We start from the raw sequence: 18,605 nt of genomic DNA, 5'->3' as shown, positions 1-18,605 counted from the left end.
GCAACAGATCTCCCCTGCCTGTGACACAAGTACTAGTCATTGGCCGGCCGATAAAATCTCTCTGGAGACTAAGGCGTTCGGGTTGGTGTTGCCGAGGTGGCAATGATTTGCTGTTTGAGTTGTAAGCCAGTGGCATCCCCCAGTGCAGGGGTTGTACTCAAGGGCAAAGTTAGATTTCTAAAATAGATTGTTGAGGAAGGTCATGAAAAAGGATAAAAATGGTCCTTTATTTGAGAAAATAAATTATTATTATTATTTTTTTTTAATATAGTCCAAATAGGTTAGAATACACTTACTGGATACAGAATACATGTTTAGTTTATATATACGTTAAAGGGGAAGTCAAGTTGTAATAATATATTGGGTGCAGAACATCCCCGATTTTCACATATCACGGCCCTGTTAACATTTGTTTCTTTTTGTTTTTGTAGTTTCGACGTGGACAATGGAACATCATCAGGTCGCAGCCCGCTGGACCCGATGGCCAGTCCAGGATCGGGCCTCATCCTGCAGGCCAACTTTGTCCACAGCCAGCGGAGGGAGTCGTTCTTGTACCGCTCAGACAGCGACTACGACCTCTCACCCAAGTCGATGTCCCGAAACTCCTCCATCGCCAGCGACATGTGAGTGCTTCGGACCATTAATTCTTTTTCATTTTTTAAAAAAATCCACCCCAATGTTCTCTTGCGCTGAAAGCTTTTTATTCTATTTTTAGACTCTTTTTTATTTTTTATTTTTTTTTGCCTGTCTGAGTGTGTGTCTGAGTGCCACAGCTGGATGTTTATCAGCACAGGTCATAAAGCTGCCACATCGTCCACCTTTGGCTCTGGAAGGAAGTGTGCATCACCAACAGCTCGCCGAGTGGTGTCACATCTATTCTTATCGCATATCGCGCGCCGTCTGAAGAATCTTAAATGACTGAATAAACCCCTGCCGTTGACACACTGTTCTTTATCGACTCAACACTTGCCCCGAAAAAATCTTGCTTGTATTGAAAATTTAGCATTCACCAAAATAATAATGCTCACCTTGATTGACACTGCCTCCTTTGTATAACGATAGCATGCTCCCCCGCTGCTATCCGCTGACATGAAGCAGTCAAACGGGAAATGGATTTATTGGGCAAAAATTTAGCTTTTTGATCGAGCCTGAAAGGGAAGGTGAGAAAAATAGTAATGAATGGACGAAAAAGTAATCACCTGCGTTAAGACATTACGCGGCCAGCATGTCATGTGTGTTACGTTTCACCGATCACCTGATCAAATGTTGACGGGGAGCTTTGAGGTCACCACCACTCGTGTGCGTGACTCACCCTCTCTGTAGTTTGGATTCCTTTCAAGAGGGAGCAAATTGCGTAAAGGCCTCTCCCTCACCTTCCATCCTGTTGGCTTTTCCCAGAATCCATGAATAGGAAATCCTTGTGCGTGGAAGCTTTCTCTGCGTCACAGCAACGTTGCGCCAGCCGCATACCGAAAGCCGGCTTACAAGAGACACGAGTGCCTTAACAGCTGATGATGTGAAATCGACATGATGGAGCGCATGACAGACATTGAAACTTCTCATATGACGACACCCCATCTTTTTGCGCTTGTCCACAAGATGTCCACAAGCATAGTAGCCAGTAAAATCTTTACATACTGTTACTTCAAATTCTCTTTCTTGTGTATTCCAGCCATGGTGACGACATGATTGTAACGCCATTTGCACAGGTAATCATTTTCAACCCCATTTGTTCAGGCTTCACAATTGCAAGTCATACTAAAAACACAATTCTCACTTTCTGCCTTACAGGTCCTTGCCAGCCTAAGAACTGTACGGAATAACTTTGGAGCATTAACCAACCTGCAGCAAGACAGAGCGTCGAATAAGTACGTTTGCGCCCCCTTTGTGGGAAAATGTCAGCTCTACCTCAAAATATGGTTTTGTACCCCCTCCTCTGTTCGTCAGTGGTACTACATCAACAGCTTTACAGCCTTTTATTACTTTTAGTTGCTGCATGCATGATCCAAGTGTAATAAATAAATGCCTCTGTCCAATATATGCCTCTGTTTTGCCATCCAAGGGGGAAAAAGGTGTAGGAAGTGTAATTATCTGAGTTTATAAACCTGATTGTGCACACATAACAACCTCTGGCCTCGATTTAACACTGTTGCTAATCAGAATAGGAAATACTGTTTTAAGTGGTGAGCTCTTTGGAACTATGTTGCTAACCAAAACAGCAACATTTACCAAGCATTTAAACAGATCAAATAAACAGACGTGTTCCCTGTGAAGTATTCTGGGCAACTTTATGTTGCAAACAGTGTTTAATATAATTTCAGTGATGTCTTCTTCCCGGCTGCAGTTTTAACACACTTGGCTAATATTTGCAAATATATGACGTGTGTTTTTTTTCCTCACAACAGGAGATCACCCATGTGCAACCCACCACCCATCACCAAGACCACCTTTACAGGTCAGTCTATGATGTCAGTATTACATCCACTGTGTGTTCAAAATACCATATGAAACTTTCTGACCAATTTTATGATGAACATTGTTGTTACTGGCAATGATGTTGTTGAGATGAGCTCTCTTTTTTTGGTGGTAAGAACACACTTGTCCTAGACAGGTATTTCACTTTGATATATCTCACAATATAGACCAGGGATGTCCAAACTATGGTCCGGGGCCAATTTATGACCCACTGTCGTTTTTTTACATCTGTGCCAGACACTAAATTTAGTGCCCATGACATGTTTCTTACTTAAAAATTAAAAAAACAAATCCAAGAGTTTTGTGTTATCCTATGCCCTAGATTATTCATAGTAAAATTCACATTTCATTTTCACATGCATTTATTTATGCATGGAAATAGGAGGTTTCACTGCATTGAAAAAAAAAAATCAAGATTATCTACTTGCCGATAAATCGCCCGCTCCTTTATATGGGACGTCTGTCGATGCTGCGCTATATTTAGAGGACAATCATACTGGTTAGTGGCCATTATGGGCCCTGCCATAAACTGGTGACAGCTGTGAGTCACGGTAGTGGTTATTTGAGAATATTGACGACCTGCAACGGCAAGGCAGGGACTTCATCGATGGAAGATTAGCTCATGGTTGAAGTAAATCAGACAAGGCCTTTCTCTCAAATTTAGTGCGCGTGTGTGCAGGCGGGCGTGTATTTTTATAGTATATAATAGAAATAAATAGCTGAATAGTTGCATCAACAGCCACTTAGTGCGCCCAACTGGTTTGGAGATGCATTCAATCAATTGCCACAGTTTTTAATTGAGTCAAGAATTTGATACACCCTTGGCTCAGAACTACATTAAATCATATTATAAGTACAAATGACCTTCCCATCACTCTGTTTTAAGAATCAACTGTGGCCGTTGATGTTCAGGGTGCCTCTTTTTCTTCCTCCCGGTCCAGTTTCGCCTGCCCGAGCGCTCCGCTTCGTGGTTTGTCTGCAGCCGTGCGTCTGTGCAGCAGCAGAGTGGCCTCTCGGAGCACCCGGTGTCTGATGTCGCACTAAGCATGAGAAGAATGTCATTGACGTCAGTGCAGTCGCTGTCAGAAAGGGTAGCACCCCAATCGCTGACACCCCAGCCGGGGAGGGCAAACTGGGAAGAAAGACGACAGACAGACAAGATGAGTGAGAGAGAGGAAGGAGGATTATTGTGACAGAAAGAGGAGTAGGAGGATCTTGTTGACAATAGCCGGTGACATAGGAGCTTCTTCATGACGAACGCTTTGTGTGACCGCACTGATGCTGTTGTCACTCGATGTCAACGTTATATGTATCTCATTAAAGCCCTAAAGGAAGATGGCGGCATTTTGATTTGATTCGGTGTGCAGAAGATAAATGCCCCAAATGTCATATACACTTTGGAGTTCAACCAAAACTATGCTTACAAATGTTTTTTATCAAGCCTTTCTACAATCAATTTTTCCAAAATTATGTTCTTGTTCTTCAAGTTGTTTTGGGATGGACGATGTCTCTTAATAAGTGTTACAAGGAAATCTATCATATTCCTTGATATCCATTGTGCTACTTTTTCATTTAGATGTAGCTTTGGCGGCATCTTGTGGTGTTTCAGAAAAATTACAGAAAATGGCCATAGCTGAGTTTTTTTAGTGAGGAGCTGCGGATAGGTTCCTCACAAAACACACCAGTACGTAAATTTGTGAATAGTAAACCGCAAATACGCAGAGGACCGATTTTATTCTCCCCTCATCACATAGCATTAGCTTTGGCGTCTATCATCTTGGACGCCATGTTAATTGCTTACCTCCTTGCTCGGTGCATTTGTATGCTGATCATATATTTGACGTGCACGATATAGCAGGAGCTGCCATGGCGCTCTCCTGCTCCTCTTATAATCCAGTCCATGTGTTGTCGCCCTCCCTATCTCATCTACAGTGCAGTCCTCTCAGGCTTAAGGTACAGCACGTTTTGGCTACCAGGGACGCCGAAGCAACAGCAGATACCCCCCCCCCCCCCTTCCTATCCCCTCATCCCTGAGCACCACCTCCATTTCTTTACACACACAGCATCTGTCTGGCTAGCATACAGGAATCTACCCTCACGGATACCATGGATGTTTTCATTTGCACACGCGGCGGCTGAAGCATCATGTGCTAGTGTTACGTGCGCTGCGGTGCGTGAGCGTGCGTGTGTGTTTGGTAGTCATGTCAGGATGCTTCGGCGGGGATCCGAGGCGTTTGTGAGCCCCCCGGTCGGATCCGATGTGTCTCCTCCATCCTCCCTCCTCCCAAGCCTGCTGGGCAGACTGCTCATCATCCTGCTACATGACTGGAATTACACCTTTCATATGAATGACATTGTGGAGCTGCTAAGGCAGGAAGTGGCGTGAGCGTGCGCGTGGGCTCTCCGCTTGGGCAGCTTCTATGGCGAATCGTTGTTACCCTCCATTAGCATCTGGACAGTCTTAATCTTCCTGGCTGACGTCGAATCTGTCTGACTTTCGGAGAAGAGGACTAAGGATTCTGTTCTTGGACACAGGGACCCCAAGGCCCTACTCCCTAGACACACACACGCACACCTTTCCCCAAGAGCTGGTCCGTCCAGTATGAAGAGTCACCCATGTGTCTACTCGGGGTATCCCAGCTTAGCCGTGTGTGGGGTGGGAGACCTCGGGCCTGGGCCGTCCACTAGCCCCCTGAAGCGGGCCCTAACTGACCCCTTACCGTCCTGTCTCGTTCCTGCAGAGGAGGCCTACCAGAAACTGGCCACTGAAACTCTGGAGGAGCTGGACTGGTGCCTAGACCAGCTGGAGACCCTGCAGACCAGACACTCAGTCAGCGAGATGGCCTCCAATAAGGTAAGGATGACCAATCATGTGTACTGTTGTTCCTCATTTAGTGGCCTGGAGGTTTGTTTACTCAACTGCAGAGAGTGCCAGGCATCTGTGCTGTGTGACCTTTTTATTTCCAGCACAAAATGATGAGGATGATGATGTGTGATGACATGATGTGTCATATTTCTTGGTTGGCTTTTCACTATACAGGCTTTGTTTTGAGGTGTGGTTGAAAAAGGGGTGTGGCTAAAATGTTTTGGGGAGGAAAGCTGTGGGAGGTGTGATGATTTTTCGGAGGTGAAAGCCGTCATACACATGACGGGGTCAATCGGGGGTCAACAGCGAGGTGCTCGCGGGCTCCACTCAAGGGCCACATGAGCTTGTCTGCGGGCCTGTTCTAAAAGGGACACTTGTGATTGATCATTTGAAAATGTGGCAACATGGCATTGCAGGGAAAAAAAAGAAACTTGGAAGTTTGAATGGTTTAGATCAGTTGATGTGGAAGGAGCAAAAAGTGGGAGGGTTAATAATAATTAAAAAAAATCACTCTTCAAGATTTGCACAGAAGCATCACCTTTGAGAGGTTGATCCTCAAGTTGAAGCACGTACGTGTAGTGCACATCCGCAGTTATGCTGACCCCGTGTCGTCTCTACGTCACTAATGGCAGCCGCTCATCTCTTAGCATTGTCAGCACATCGCGTTTAGCGTGCCAGCAATAGCATCATCGGGCAGCCAGGGAGCATGCTCAGTCAGCGTCAGTGTGTGCGCTATGCGTGCGTGCGTGCGTGCGTGTGTGTGTGCAGCACACTCTGAATGCTGATCAGCTGCAATGATGTCACACCTTGTGATGTCACACAAAAAGGGGGGGAAGTAGGTGGATGATGGAAATGGCAAGACAAAGGCACAAAAAGGACTGATGTCAACTGGCACCAGACATGTGAGATCATATAAAAGCGGGAATATGTGTTGTGCCCCCCCCCCCCAAAAAAAAAACTGCCACCATCACCACCTAGCATCCACAGCTTTACAATATTTGGTTGCCATGGCAACAGCTACAGGCCTAAATGCGGCCACCTTGTAGATGGTGCATTCACTAAAAGACGGAGTTGTTCCTGATTTGTTTAATATGGGAATGCTAACAGCCAATCATTTCTTGGCCATCCTATGAAAATTTCCACTCTCGTGCTTTTAGTACGGACACAACAGGTTTCATTGTATTATTTAAATATTATCTATCCATCAACATTTTCATTTAACTTAAGGAGATACTACAGACGCTAGGAAATCCCTGTGCTCTTTGTTTTTGTTTGAATGTTCACCAAAGATAAGTAGAAGATTAACTGAGAAAAACAAATCAGTCTATCTGTAACTAGGATGCTGATTGGAATTTTTTGCGGATTGGAACCCGGACGTGACGGGCAATGGAAATGGAGATTTATTTGCAGACCCATGGAGCAGTTAGTGTTTTTTTATTTCCATGTTGACTGTTTCTATAACAGTTCCTTAGACGGAGTACCCTTCACATCCAGTAGGTAGCAGTGTTGTGCGGATAGGTGATTCAGATAATGGATGGATATTTGCATAGTGATTCAGAGGTGAGCTTAAAAATAAAAAATAAATATTCAATTTGAGTGTATTTTGGGCAAAGTTATTTATTGGTATCAAATATTCCACATCCATCAGTAAAATCAATCATCCTTTTTGTAAACAAGACCAAAAAAATACCTAAAGAACAAACACATAACATATATAAACAGTTAAAAAGTGTTTTAAAAAAGTGGTCATATACGATACCTTATTTTATTTCAGTGGCGATCACATTAGCATGTGCAGGTGTTCTTTAGAAAGGAGTAGATATTTTTGGTCAGTGTGCCAAAGAACAAATTGCTTTGGGGGCCTGGCTCAGACTGGTGTGACACTTTGCAATTTGTACCCGATACCTTTTGTTCACACCTCCTTTCCCGGTGATCTATACGTACGAGTGTGCATTGCATAAGAGATACACGAGCATGTGCTCATGCGCGTTTGTGATCAGCCAGTGGCCTCATCTGCTTCACTTTAGCTGTAAATGACTCCCACTGCAAAGTCAGACAAGATGCTTGCTCTTCGTTCGCTCCATTTTCAATACATTTTACATCCTGACAATGACATTGTGTTCTATTCATCTCCCAAAACAGCCCTCACCACTCAAGTGAAGTCAAATTCTGAGCTTTTACAGCAAAATTGATCATTTTTCTTGGTCGGAAAAAAAGTCAAGCCAAGTTGTAGCAGACTGGGATCACAATATTATTATCACAGGGTTTGATCCCAGGCCATTGTAATTTAGGGCTGTCACTATATCAAATATTTTTAGATTTGATTATTCTATCAATAACTCCATCGATTAATCAGATACAAATTATGGATATTATTTTGATTAGAATTTATTAGCAAATTAATTTGGTATTATTTAGTGATGAAAAAACAACTAAACAGCAGTCAAGCAATATCACACATAAAAGATTGATGGGCATTGTTTTCTAAAGTAAAAGCAGATGTTTGCTAATGTCTTACTTTGATTAAATACAAAATCAGTTTGCTTCCATGAAGGACTAAAACAAATCAAGCAACTTTAGAGAGCCTAAAATTAGAAGATTTGAAAAAAATCGATCACTGGCTTTTTAAAATATAAGACGATTATCTTGACATAGGAATTGTTTTCGATTAATCGATTCATTTTGACACCCCCTGTATGTAACTGTCACTTACACATTTTCAATAAAAGACAGATGCCAGACAGCAAAAGACTTACTTGTTTGTTTGATAAGTACAGTTTGTAAGTATTTTTGCCACCTTTGATTTGTCAGCATTAATTATTTAATTTTTCTTCTGACATTTTTCACTGACATCATCCCAATGACTCAGTGTTAAATGTGTGAGCTCAGCTTCCTTTAACATTGGATCTCTTTAGTCACCGCACAGTACACATCTTCTCATATGATCTCACACACGTATGCCGATGCACACGCATGCCCCAGCATGGAGGCGCAGGACTGTACATTTTCCACAATTTCGGGCCAATCGCTCAGCTGGTGACCTCAAGTCTGCTGGCGTCCAAACCAATCAAAAAGCAAGGAGAGCTCACCGTCCGCCCGTGCCCCGTCTCGATTGGCTGCCGTTGCTTCAGGAGCAGACTGTGCGTCGCGGGGGAGGATCATGTCGCTCCCTCTCAGCTTAGCCGAGCAGGCAAGGAAGGACATGACACAAATATTCCACTGCTTCCCCATCTCTTCCCTGTGGCGGTCCATCCTTTTGTTATTTTTCTAATCCTCGCATCCGATCTGCTCCCCGCATCCCTCACGAGGATGCACAATCCGTCACAATGTGCTCCTGCTTGATCTTTGAGGGAGTCACATTCTACCTGACGTTCCTCAGCGGATGCTAGCGGGATGGGAAGCATCATGAAGACACTCTGAACTTCAGCTTTAATCTTGGGAACTTTACATTTTCCACTTTCTCTTTTGTGGCTTTCACTTTTGTTTGTTTTGCCAAAATGCCTGAAGTTAATTATTTGTTCTCTGTATCCTGGGGATACATTAAGGTAAGATGTTATTTTAGCTGGAATAGTCATAGATAATAAAAATGTTGGTTTTATAACCCTTTATTGGTCATTTCATCTTTCATTACATTTACAAAAATGCAATATTAATAGAATGACACACTTTTTAGTGTATCCTCTGAGATGATGACGATAACGGGCTGTAAATGGAACAAAAAAATCATACGTATTCAGAGATACTGTTCATTACCTGACTTGTTCAAAGCTATAAAAATCTCACTGCTTACTAGTGCTATAATAACATGAACTTTTCTGTGATTAAAAACTGACTTTGTTTAGTTTTTATATGGGGAGGAATGTTCTTCTGTTGTATCATTAGTTTCCTATGGTTATTGAATTTTATTTATATACTTTAGGTGTATGTCTATTTTTTTTATTTTAGGTAAGCTTCATCGTTTTTCCATCCAGCCATTTTCTGAATTCTTCTATGGGTTATTTAAAAAAGCCAAATTATTTTTAATGCTACTATGCTACTCATTAAAATAAATATGTAACAATCTTAATTGAAAATTTTAAACGTGACAAAGGTTTAGCCGTCCTCTGGAGAGCTTCGTGTGCGTCATACAGCTTTTCAGGCTGGAACAAGGCAATGAAACACGAATGACTATTCATTCATTTATGTGTGCTTGTTTATTTATTTGAGTCATGTGTTTTTCGTCACTTTTCAGTATTCAGAGTTTTTATTTTATGAATCACAAAAGTGTTCTTCAGATGAACCTTTGTGTCCATTAAAAAAACGGGAGGTGTTATTCAATAGCACAAACAATAGCGCAGCAAGCACTCTCGTGGCACCGTAATGGTCTATTTCAAGTGATCAATAGTAAATACCGATTCCTGTGTTTCTGTCAATATGCATGCATAATGTGGTTAGCCTGAAGGAAGTGACTCTTTTACTTATTCTCTCTCTTTTTTTTATATTATTTTATGAGTTGTTGTTGTTGCGTAATTTTGCTATGGAAGCACTATGGAAAATCCTCCGATTTCAAGCACCCTCAATCCATCAAATCACAAAACCGCAACTGATAAATGAGCTCCTGCCACTTCAATTAGACCCGCGTGACGTAAGGGACAGGCACAAACTGACTGTTACGCGAGAAATGCTGTACTAAATATTAGGTTACGGCGAAAGATGGCGGTGCATTCGCAAGGCATCCAATCAGGAAAAAATCTTTACAATGATGATTTCGAGATTAATTTTTTATTTAATTCGTCCAGATCCTACTCTGGAGTCACCTGGTTGTTTATTTTGCTTTTTGAAAATGTTGTTACAATGGTTAAATCCTTCCTTTGTATTTGGTCCAAACGACGGGGCACCTTTGCCCAAAATATCGTGACAAAGCTTGATCGCATGCCCTAGCCGTGCCCTGGTTGTCATGGTAACAAAAGGCAAACTTATCATAGGCATATCCATCCATTTTCTATCAGGCTTATCCTTAATAGGGTTGTGGGCGAGCTAACACCTGCCCCAGTTGACATTGGGTGCTTACCTTAATCCCGTTCTTGGCTACAGTTTCTTCTCATTTTTGTTTATACAGTTTCAGTCTGAGGTTTTAACCTCAAGTTAGAATTTGTTTTTGTATTCCATGTTTGTATCTTGACAACCTTGAGACATATCGCACGATAGATTGATTAGTTTATGCTTTTCATACATTTTGGAAAAATGTGTGCAAACGGTTTGGGGAAGGAAGGTTGTTTGCTGCTGATGGTTGGATTAGCGTGATGTGGAAGAACCAACCTACTGGATAAATGGATGAGCCAGTACTTACGTCTAGAATGTTTTGTTCATGTATTTGTTGTATTCCATGCGGCACGTCCCGAAGTAACCCTATAAAGAGACACGTGTGTTTTTTTGCAGTTCAAAAGGATGTTAAATCGAGAACTGACTCACCTGTCAGAGATGAGTCGCTCTGGGAATCAGGTGTCTGAGTTCATCTCCAGCACCTTCCTAGGTGAGACTGGTTCTTCTATATTTTTTCTATATTCTACAATTTTTTTAAGAGGCGCCATATTGTCTCCTATTTGATCTTCATGCTAAATCCTCTATCAGCTTTTTGGACCAACATCTGATTCTTCCGACTTTTGCAGACAAGCAACATGAGGTCGAGATGCCGTCACCTCAGTCTCAAAAGGATAAGGAGAAGAACAACAAGCCTATGTCTCAGATCAGCGGTGTCAAGAAGTTGCAACACTCGTCCAGCCTCACCAACTCCAACATCGCTCGCTTTGGCGTCAAGACGGAGACGGAAGATGAGCTGGGCAAGGTATGCGCCTATTTTTTTTTTCCTTGTTCCATTCAACCTTTACTGTCTATGCTGTCATACCATGTACCAGAAAAGCTCATCGCTTGTCTGCAGTATTATGTTTTTGCCACTAGATGGAGCTAACAGACTGTGTAACAACTGAGTAGTTCAAAATCAACGTTACAAATAACAAAAAAACGCCATCAATGAATTCAACCTAACAACACCAAGATGACAACAAAGTCGTGCTTTAATTGTGTCGGTTTGGCTTTGAAATATTTCCTGTGATTCTCCAACAGGAGCTGGAACAAGTGAACAAATGGGGCCTTAACGTTTTTAAGATCTCCGAATTCTCTGGGAATCGGCCACTGACAGTCATGATGTACACCATATTCCAGGTAGCACGTCTTGCCTCCCGCTCACCAAACAGTATTAAGTTAGCCTTTGGATTTGAAAAACGAATTCTTTGCTGTTTGTTTCAGGAGCGAGACTTGTTGAAAACCTTTAAAATTCCACTGGACACCTTTATTACCTATTTGATGACCTTGGAGGACCACTATCATGGCGACGTGGCCTACCATAACAATATCCACGCTGCTGACGTCACACAGTCTACCCACGTGCTGCTTTCCACACCGGCGCTTGAGGTCAGGACCACACACACACACACACATTTTTTGGTTTTTATTAATTTATTTATTTATTTGCAAAACTGAGACCTCATCCCTCTTTGGTATATTAATTGTCAAATTGTGGCATTTATCTTTAAAAATGTTTTTTCTTGTACTATTGTGATTTTTTTTTTTTTTACCCTTGTAATGCCATTGTGTCATTTTTCTCTTTTCATAACCCTAGAAATGTTGACACAATTTTATTTCCCATTAAATTCCATCTTTATTCTTGTAAGTTTGTCATTTTTGTTGGAAAACTTTCCCTGTAAAATGACATCTCTAGTGCCATACGTAACATTTCAATTTAATTTTCATCACCTTGAGTTTCCTGTCATAAAATCATGATCTTTAGTTTCGTGACGTATTGCAAAATTACTTGCAAAATTGTATCTCTCCTAACACTGACTTTTTCTCATGACCTTTTTTCCCCACAACACTTTGTCAGTGTTCTTAGCAAAGAGTTTTTTTCTCGGAAAGTGATGTTTTTAGTCTCGTAACACCGTGTACTGAAGAAGAAGCGCGTTCACGCTCGCATACACACGAGCATGAACGCACCAGTGAGCACGCCACAATAATCTTCAATCAAACCCGAGCTCACTGCAATCAATGGCTCGTGCTTGTGGGGATATTTTTAACTTGTGCTTTTCTGATTCCCCCTTCCTTTCTCTCTCCCTTGCTGACAGGCAGTGTTCACGGACCTGGAGATCCTTGCCGCCATTTTTGCCAGCGCCATTCACGACGTGGACCACCCAGGAGTATCTAACCAGTTCCTCATCAACACCAGTGAGTTTATAAGCGGTGCTATCTTAGCGCCTACATCACTTTTGGTCACACAATACTCCTCACGTGGGAACACACACACACACAATGTGTTTGCTTGTGAATATTTTCTTTCATTCAGGTCATTTGATTGTCAACATTGAATCGATTAGAACCGACCTGTCCCGGCAGTCCTAGAAAAGCGAAGATCAATTATATTTAATAATCAAAAGCATATTACTGTAGTATTTTGAATATTTATGAAATCCGTAAGTGCTCCACGGAAAAACTTTTTAGACAGGGAAATACAGTTTGCTCCTATTCATATTACAAATGTAAGAAATTAAATGTTTCTTTCATATTTTAAAAAAGAAAAATCAATTACACACACGTACACACAGACTTGAACAAATGCGAGGTCCACGTGGCAGAGCTTCACGTGTGTGCATCTGTTCACGTGTGAAGACAGGTGACCTCGGGCTGTCAGGAGTTCAAAGTGGCTCATCAAACGTGCTGTTTAGCTTCAACTCAACATTATTCGCCACTTCTGGGAAACTCAGCAGAGTCACTTTGAGAACAAGTTGCTTCACGAGCTGCGTTGAACGAAATGGCACAGCCGTTATAAATAGCACTATTTCCTGCCAATCATCGTTACTTCAAGTGCATTTGGAAAATCTTCGCAGAGCTTTTCTTCACCTTTTGTTACGTCACCGCCAAAACGTTAAATTTTGAAGAAAATAAGAAAAACCTTTTCCTTACTCAGCTTAATTGTCTCACTTTCCGTTCCGGCAGACTCTGAACTGGCGCTGATGTACAACGACGCATCAGTACTGGAGAACCACCACCTGGCCGTGGGCTTCAAGCTCCTGCAGGAGGAGAACTGCGACATCTTCCAGAATCTCACCAAAAAACAACGACAATCATTGCGCAAGATGGTCATCGACATTGTGAGTGCAAAAACATCTGTCTGTCTGTCTATCAATCACTTTACAGTTGTGTTTAAATCTTCCAGTGTTGATTTGTTCTCCTGATGAGTCCGAACTTGCTGCTTTCCATCTTAGGTGTTGGCTACTGACATGTCCAAGCACATGAATCTACTGGCTGATCTGAAAACCATGGTGGAAACTAAAAAGGTGACCAGCTCAGGAGTCTTGCTGCTGGACAACTACTCCGACCGGATACAGGTCCATTTTCACATCATCCGTCCTAAACATGGTCTATTCCAAAGCCCAATTGAAAACTTTTTAAATAATAATCACCAACTTGATTTGTAGGTTCTGCAGAACATGGTTCACTGCGCCGACCTAAGCAACCCCACCAAGCCGCTGCAGCTGTACAGGCAGTGGACCGACCGCATCATGGAAGAATTTTTCAGCCAGGGCGACCGCGAGAGGGAGCGAGGCATGGAGATCAGCCCTATGTGCGACAAGCACAACGCTTCTGTCGAAAAGAGCCAGGTGAGACTCTTTGTGCCTCTTTGGTGGTTCGTGTTGGGTTGGACCAACCAGATCAGTTCTCATGAAGTGTCCCCCGATGCGCAGGTGGGTTTCATCGACTACATCGTGCACCCCCTGTGGGAGACGTGGGCCGACCTAGTGCATCCGGACGCTCAGGACATTTTGGACACGCTTGAGGACAACCGGGAGTGGTACCAAAGCACCATCCCCCAAAGCCCCTCGCCCACCCTGGACGAGCCCGAGGACGGCGGGCGGCACCCGGGCGGGGACAAGTTCCAGTTTGAGCTGACACTGGAGGAGGACGGCGAGTCAGACACGGAGAAAGACAGCGGCAGCCAGCCGGAGGAGGATGAAGAAGAAGAGGAAGATGAGGACGAGGATGAAAACAGCTGCACGGACTCCAAAACTCTCTGCACGCAGGACTCGGAATGCACTGAGATTCCCTTGGACGAGCAGGTGGCCGAGGAAGAGGAGGTCGCCGAGGAAGGTGACTCTCCCTGCTCGCAAACATGTGTCGTGGAGGAGGAGGAAGAAGAAGAGGCGGAAGGGAAGGAAGATGAGCCGGAAGTGAAATCTCCCGACACATAACAGTTTAGGGAGTGATGAACTGCTTCTTAGTAATGATTATTTATAGAATTTTTATTTGGGGGGGGTTATGTTTTTATCTTACTTGTATGTTCCCCTTCTGCCCTGCTCAGACACTGCTTTTAAAGGGGAAGTCAAGTCCAAAATCTCCGCTTCTCTATACACAGCATTCTGATATGTGCTGTATTTGTGGAACATGAATTAAGTAGAATCTGTCTTTGTCAGCAGCGAATTGCCGTACAAGGCAGAATGGCCGCCCCTTGAGAATGATAAAAACGGGTAGATTTAAATAATTTAATTAATTCATGTTCCATAAACACAACATTAATCTGAAATATTGTATTTAGACTAGTGAGGTCGTTTAGAACATGTTGTGAAGACCTTTTTTGACTTGACTTACACCTTAAGCCTGCTCTAGACTGTAGCCCACGAGCAAAAGATGATGCTGCAAAATTTCACGCATGCTCGCTAGGCCATTTGAACCGTGCTTGAGTCCACAATGTTTAGTTGTGATGTGTACACTTCACCTCAGAGGTAGCCCGGCACGATTTGGAACCAACATGCAACGCCGACATTATTAGATTAGAAAAAATAAATGAAAAAACTTGAAATAATCCACAGAATAAAACCAAGGCAGTTCAAAATAGTAAAAAAAATTCCGCCTCGTGCGCGTACAGATGGGCAATGTGCGTGTCATGTAATTAATAATAATCGCCACTTTGCAATAGAAATAAATAGAATAACAAGAAAAAATCCAGAGTTAAAAAAAAGCTGTGGCAGACATTGACATGCAATTTTTGTGTCATATGATTATTATTTATATCCGTGCCAGTTATCCATGATAATTGCCCTCTTGTGAAATCAGCATGAATAGAACGACTAAAAATAATCCACAAATTAGCCTCTTGCATCTTGAGTAGTTGAAATAAACCCCACAATGTCAAAAAGTCCACACCTGACTGTCCTGTGCTTCTCACCAGCTAATGGTAACAACCGCCACCTTGCAAATTACAACTGAACAGAACAGCTAGAAATAATCCACAGAGTAAAGAAAGAATTGTGGCAAATCCAGCACGGTTTCAAATGGCCTTTGACTGTAAAAGGCCTACAGTATAGATCGGGCTTCAGCCGACACCCAGCACACATGAGCGCCGCTCAAACATCCCAAGCGCACGTCTGGTTCAAACATGTCCACCCACCGGTACTCTGTCATTTTTTGTTGTTGTTGTTTTTGCACTCAGGAAAACTTTATATTCCTGTTCACACTAAGGTGCCGTATTTCCTGCTCCATCCTTTGACCTTCTTCTCCTAAGTCTGACAGTGTGTGTGTGTGTGTGTGTGCGTGCGTGCGTGCGTGCGTGCGTGCGTGCATGATGGCCTTTAGAAACACATTACGGATGTGGAAGTCTTCCTTGGAAAGTGGAGGGATACTGTCTTTGTCTTTTGGTCTTTTCTACACTTTTGTTTTACTGAGCGTACAATGAGGTCTTTGTGCGTGTGTGAGAGACTCTTGTGAGGTGTTTGCACTTGCTCCGATAGCATTTATACTCCTTAATCTACTCCCACTCGGCTAACTTGCTAGGACTTTATGATTAGCTTTTCTTTTGACCATGGAGGAGGTAGAAAAACAAAACAAAAAACACAAGTTGAAGTGGGGTGAAGCCTTTAAATCTTCTTGTTGCCTACAGTTCTTTTTGAACGCATCTTGAGACAATGCAATGCTTTCTAGTCCATACAATGAAAAAGCACCTTTTTTTTCTTTTGTCAAAGAATTTGTCCTCGACACAACTAGTAACCACGTTTAGTGATTAGCGGAGTGATTTTTTTTTTTTTTAATTATTGTTTTGTCACTATCTGTTTTGTTTTTTTCACTGCATTCAAGTTGGTAGTTTGTAATTTATTTAAATTTGATCTTTCCCCCCCCCCAATATTGTTAACTTGTTTTACTTGCTTTTTTCCATTTTTATATCATTGTTTATTTTTATTTCCGTTCGGTGTTGTTTCATTTTCAACTTAAATTAATCGAACATCCCAACTTGTCTCCCTCACCCAAATGCTTTTTTTCACCATTTCCACACATAACTTGTTAATATATGTTTCCTCCTTTAATTTGAATCCTATAAAGTTGGTACAGTACTTAAGTCACTGTAGCATAGAAAAGCTTGTCAATTTAAAAACCCAAATATTATTCTTATATTTTTCCCTTCTTCTTCTGTGTACATAAAACACAATCAGCAGTTGCCAAAAAAGAAAAAAACAGACTTGAAGACTGCACACTGATTTTCCTTTTCATTTTATTTATTTTACTTTATTTGATCTCTCGTTTTGTTTGTGCCAAATGTTTTCCCTCTCCATTTCTCATCCCTCATGCTCACCTGATGCCCTTATCTGTAATATGATCTTTTTCGGTTTAACCGCTGTTTACAAACATGATATTTGTTGTTGTGTATATACTATATAGTTATTATCATTATTATTATTATTAATGTTATTACTATCATCCGTTTGTTGTAAATGGTCAACTTTTAATCATCCCTTTTGGTGATGGTGTGGCTGTAATCGCGTACCTCTTGTTGAGAGAATGTGTCAGAGAAACAAATAATCATAAGGTTTTGAAAAATTGTTGCTTGGGGTGGGGGTAACTAACGAGGGGGGTTTAAGCCAAATTAATTTCTAAAAAGCAACTGTTCCTTGGCTCATGGGCTGTGCCTTAAATCCAACACTCTGTCGCCCTTTTTTTCTTTCTATCTTCTTCTGCTGCTGCATTAGAAACGTACAGTGGCCTGCCAGGACAAAGTTGCAAAACTCAAAACAAATGTCCATGTTGTTGGAATTGTGGCATAAATCACAATATTATTTGGGATGGAAATTTCACAATACAGTGATTATGTTGCACAGTGCTGCGCAATTGAACCACCAAATGTTTAAAAGAAAAAAAATGTGACATAAAAAGTTTTAACAAAAAAAGACTTTGAAACAAATAAACAACAATCAATGGTCAGTAGCAACAGTATATATAACAATTTACATAAATCGATAAAAAGTATCTTATAGTCACATTTAGCATTACAATCGGGAAACAAACATTTAAATGTATTTTTGGGAACTTTGTACTGTGAAGTTGTCACAGCCAAACAAAAACCACAACATGTTTTCATCAATCAACAATTGGGTCTTTCACAACAAGTACATTTGTTTTGCTTCTTTGTTTCTGCTACTTCTGGGCCACCGTAACAATGGCCTCACCTTTTGATAAAATGCCTTTTTGTTTCACGTTTGAAGCCAAACCTTTGCTCATGGAAAGCACACAGGCTTGGCGACACACACACACACACGTGCACATTCAGCCGCTGCTGCATTAAATTTGGCTGAAACACTGACAATGAGTGTGTGTGTCGCTAATACACATTCCCCTTCCTTCCCTCCTTCCTTCCTTCCCTTTCCGGCAATAGAACACAATCCTCCGGCAAACAGAGACACTTCTTCTGACACATATACTGTAGATGCTAAACAGCCCTGGCCCAATGGAAACAGTCTGTTCTTCTTTGTGTTTTATTTTTTAATGGTATGAAAGGAAAAACACAAACTGTAACTTTGAAATAAAAGAAGAAGAAAATAAAAAGGTCTTCAGGACAATTATTTTTTGGGGTTATGTCTTTAGAATGCCAACTTGTCTGGACGTTTCACAGGACAATTCCAAATGTTATTTTAATGGAATCCTTGTTGATTGCAGTCTATTGGATAGAACTGTAGAGCATAACACTTTGTGTATAAAAAAAAAGTAAAAAGAATGAAAAAAAATGTTTTATATGCAATGGATTAAATAAAAGCATGGGTTGATTCTGCCTAAATTGGGTATTCCATCATTTTTTTCAATTATGCATACAAAAAGACACATTTAGCTAAATTACATATTGCAGTATCCAATTTTCCCACAAAAAGTAAATACAGAAATATTTTTAACGTAATTACTAATTACACATTTTTAA

General features: G+C 41.6%; 1 protein-coding gene across 3 annotated transcripts in view; it reads left to right on the top strand.

Moving 5' to 3' along the window:
• pde4d (phosphodiesterase 4D, cAMP-specific) overlaps positions 1 to 18,467 on the top strand; it is a 38,966-nt gene extending 20,499 nt beyond the window's left edge. For all 3 annotated transcript variants that reach the window (XM_061277839.1, XM_061277840.1, XM_061277838.1), the window contains 14 exons: positions 432 to 623; positions 1,673 to 1,709; positions 1,792 to 1,868; positions 2,406 to 2,455; positions 5,217 to 5,329; positions 10,760 to 10,853; positions 10,990 to 11,165; positions 11,444 to 11,542; positions 11,627 to 11,791; positions 12,499 to 12,598; positions 13,367 to 13,521; positions 13,636 to 13,758; positions 13,849 to 14,031; positions 14,116 to 18,467. In XM_061277839.1, coding sequence (XP_061133823.1) covers positions 432 to 623; positions 1,673 to 1,709; positions 1,792 to 1,868; positions 2,406 to 2,455; positions 5,217 to 5,329; positions 10,760 to 10,853; positions 10,990 to 11,165; positions 11,444 to 11,542; positions 11,627 to 11,791; positions 12,499 to 12,598; positions 13,367 to 13,521; positions 13,636 to 13,758; positions 13,849 to 14,031; positions 14,116 to 14,619 — 2,068 coding nt within the window. In that variant the 3' untranslated portion in view covers positions 14,620 to 18,467. The remainder of the gene's footprint in view (positions 1 to 431; positions 624 to 1,672; positions 1,710 to 1,791; positions 1,869 to 2,405; positions 2,456 to 5,216; positions 5,330 to 10,759; positions 10,854 to 10,989; positions 11,166 to 11,443; positions 11,543 to 11,626; positions 11,792 to 12,498; positions 12,599 to 13,366; positions 13,522 to 13,635; positions 13,759 to 13,848; positions 14,032 to 14,115) is intronic.
• Positions 18,468 to 18,605: the final 138 nt, after the last annotated feature.

The sequence above is a fragment of the Syngnathus typhle genome, linkage group LG5, assembly GCF_033458585.1.
Source record: "Syngnathus typhle isolate RoL2023-S1 ecotype Sweden linkage group LG5, RoL_Styp_1.0, whole genome shotgun sequence".
Lineage (NCBI taxonomy): Eukaryota > Metazoa > Chordata > Actinopteri > Syngnathiformes > Syngnathidae > Syngnathus > Syngnathus typhle.
Note: the sequence above shows the minus strand (reverse complement) of the source record. Positions and strands in the feature narration are given on the sequence as shown.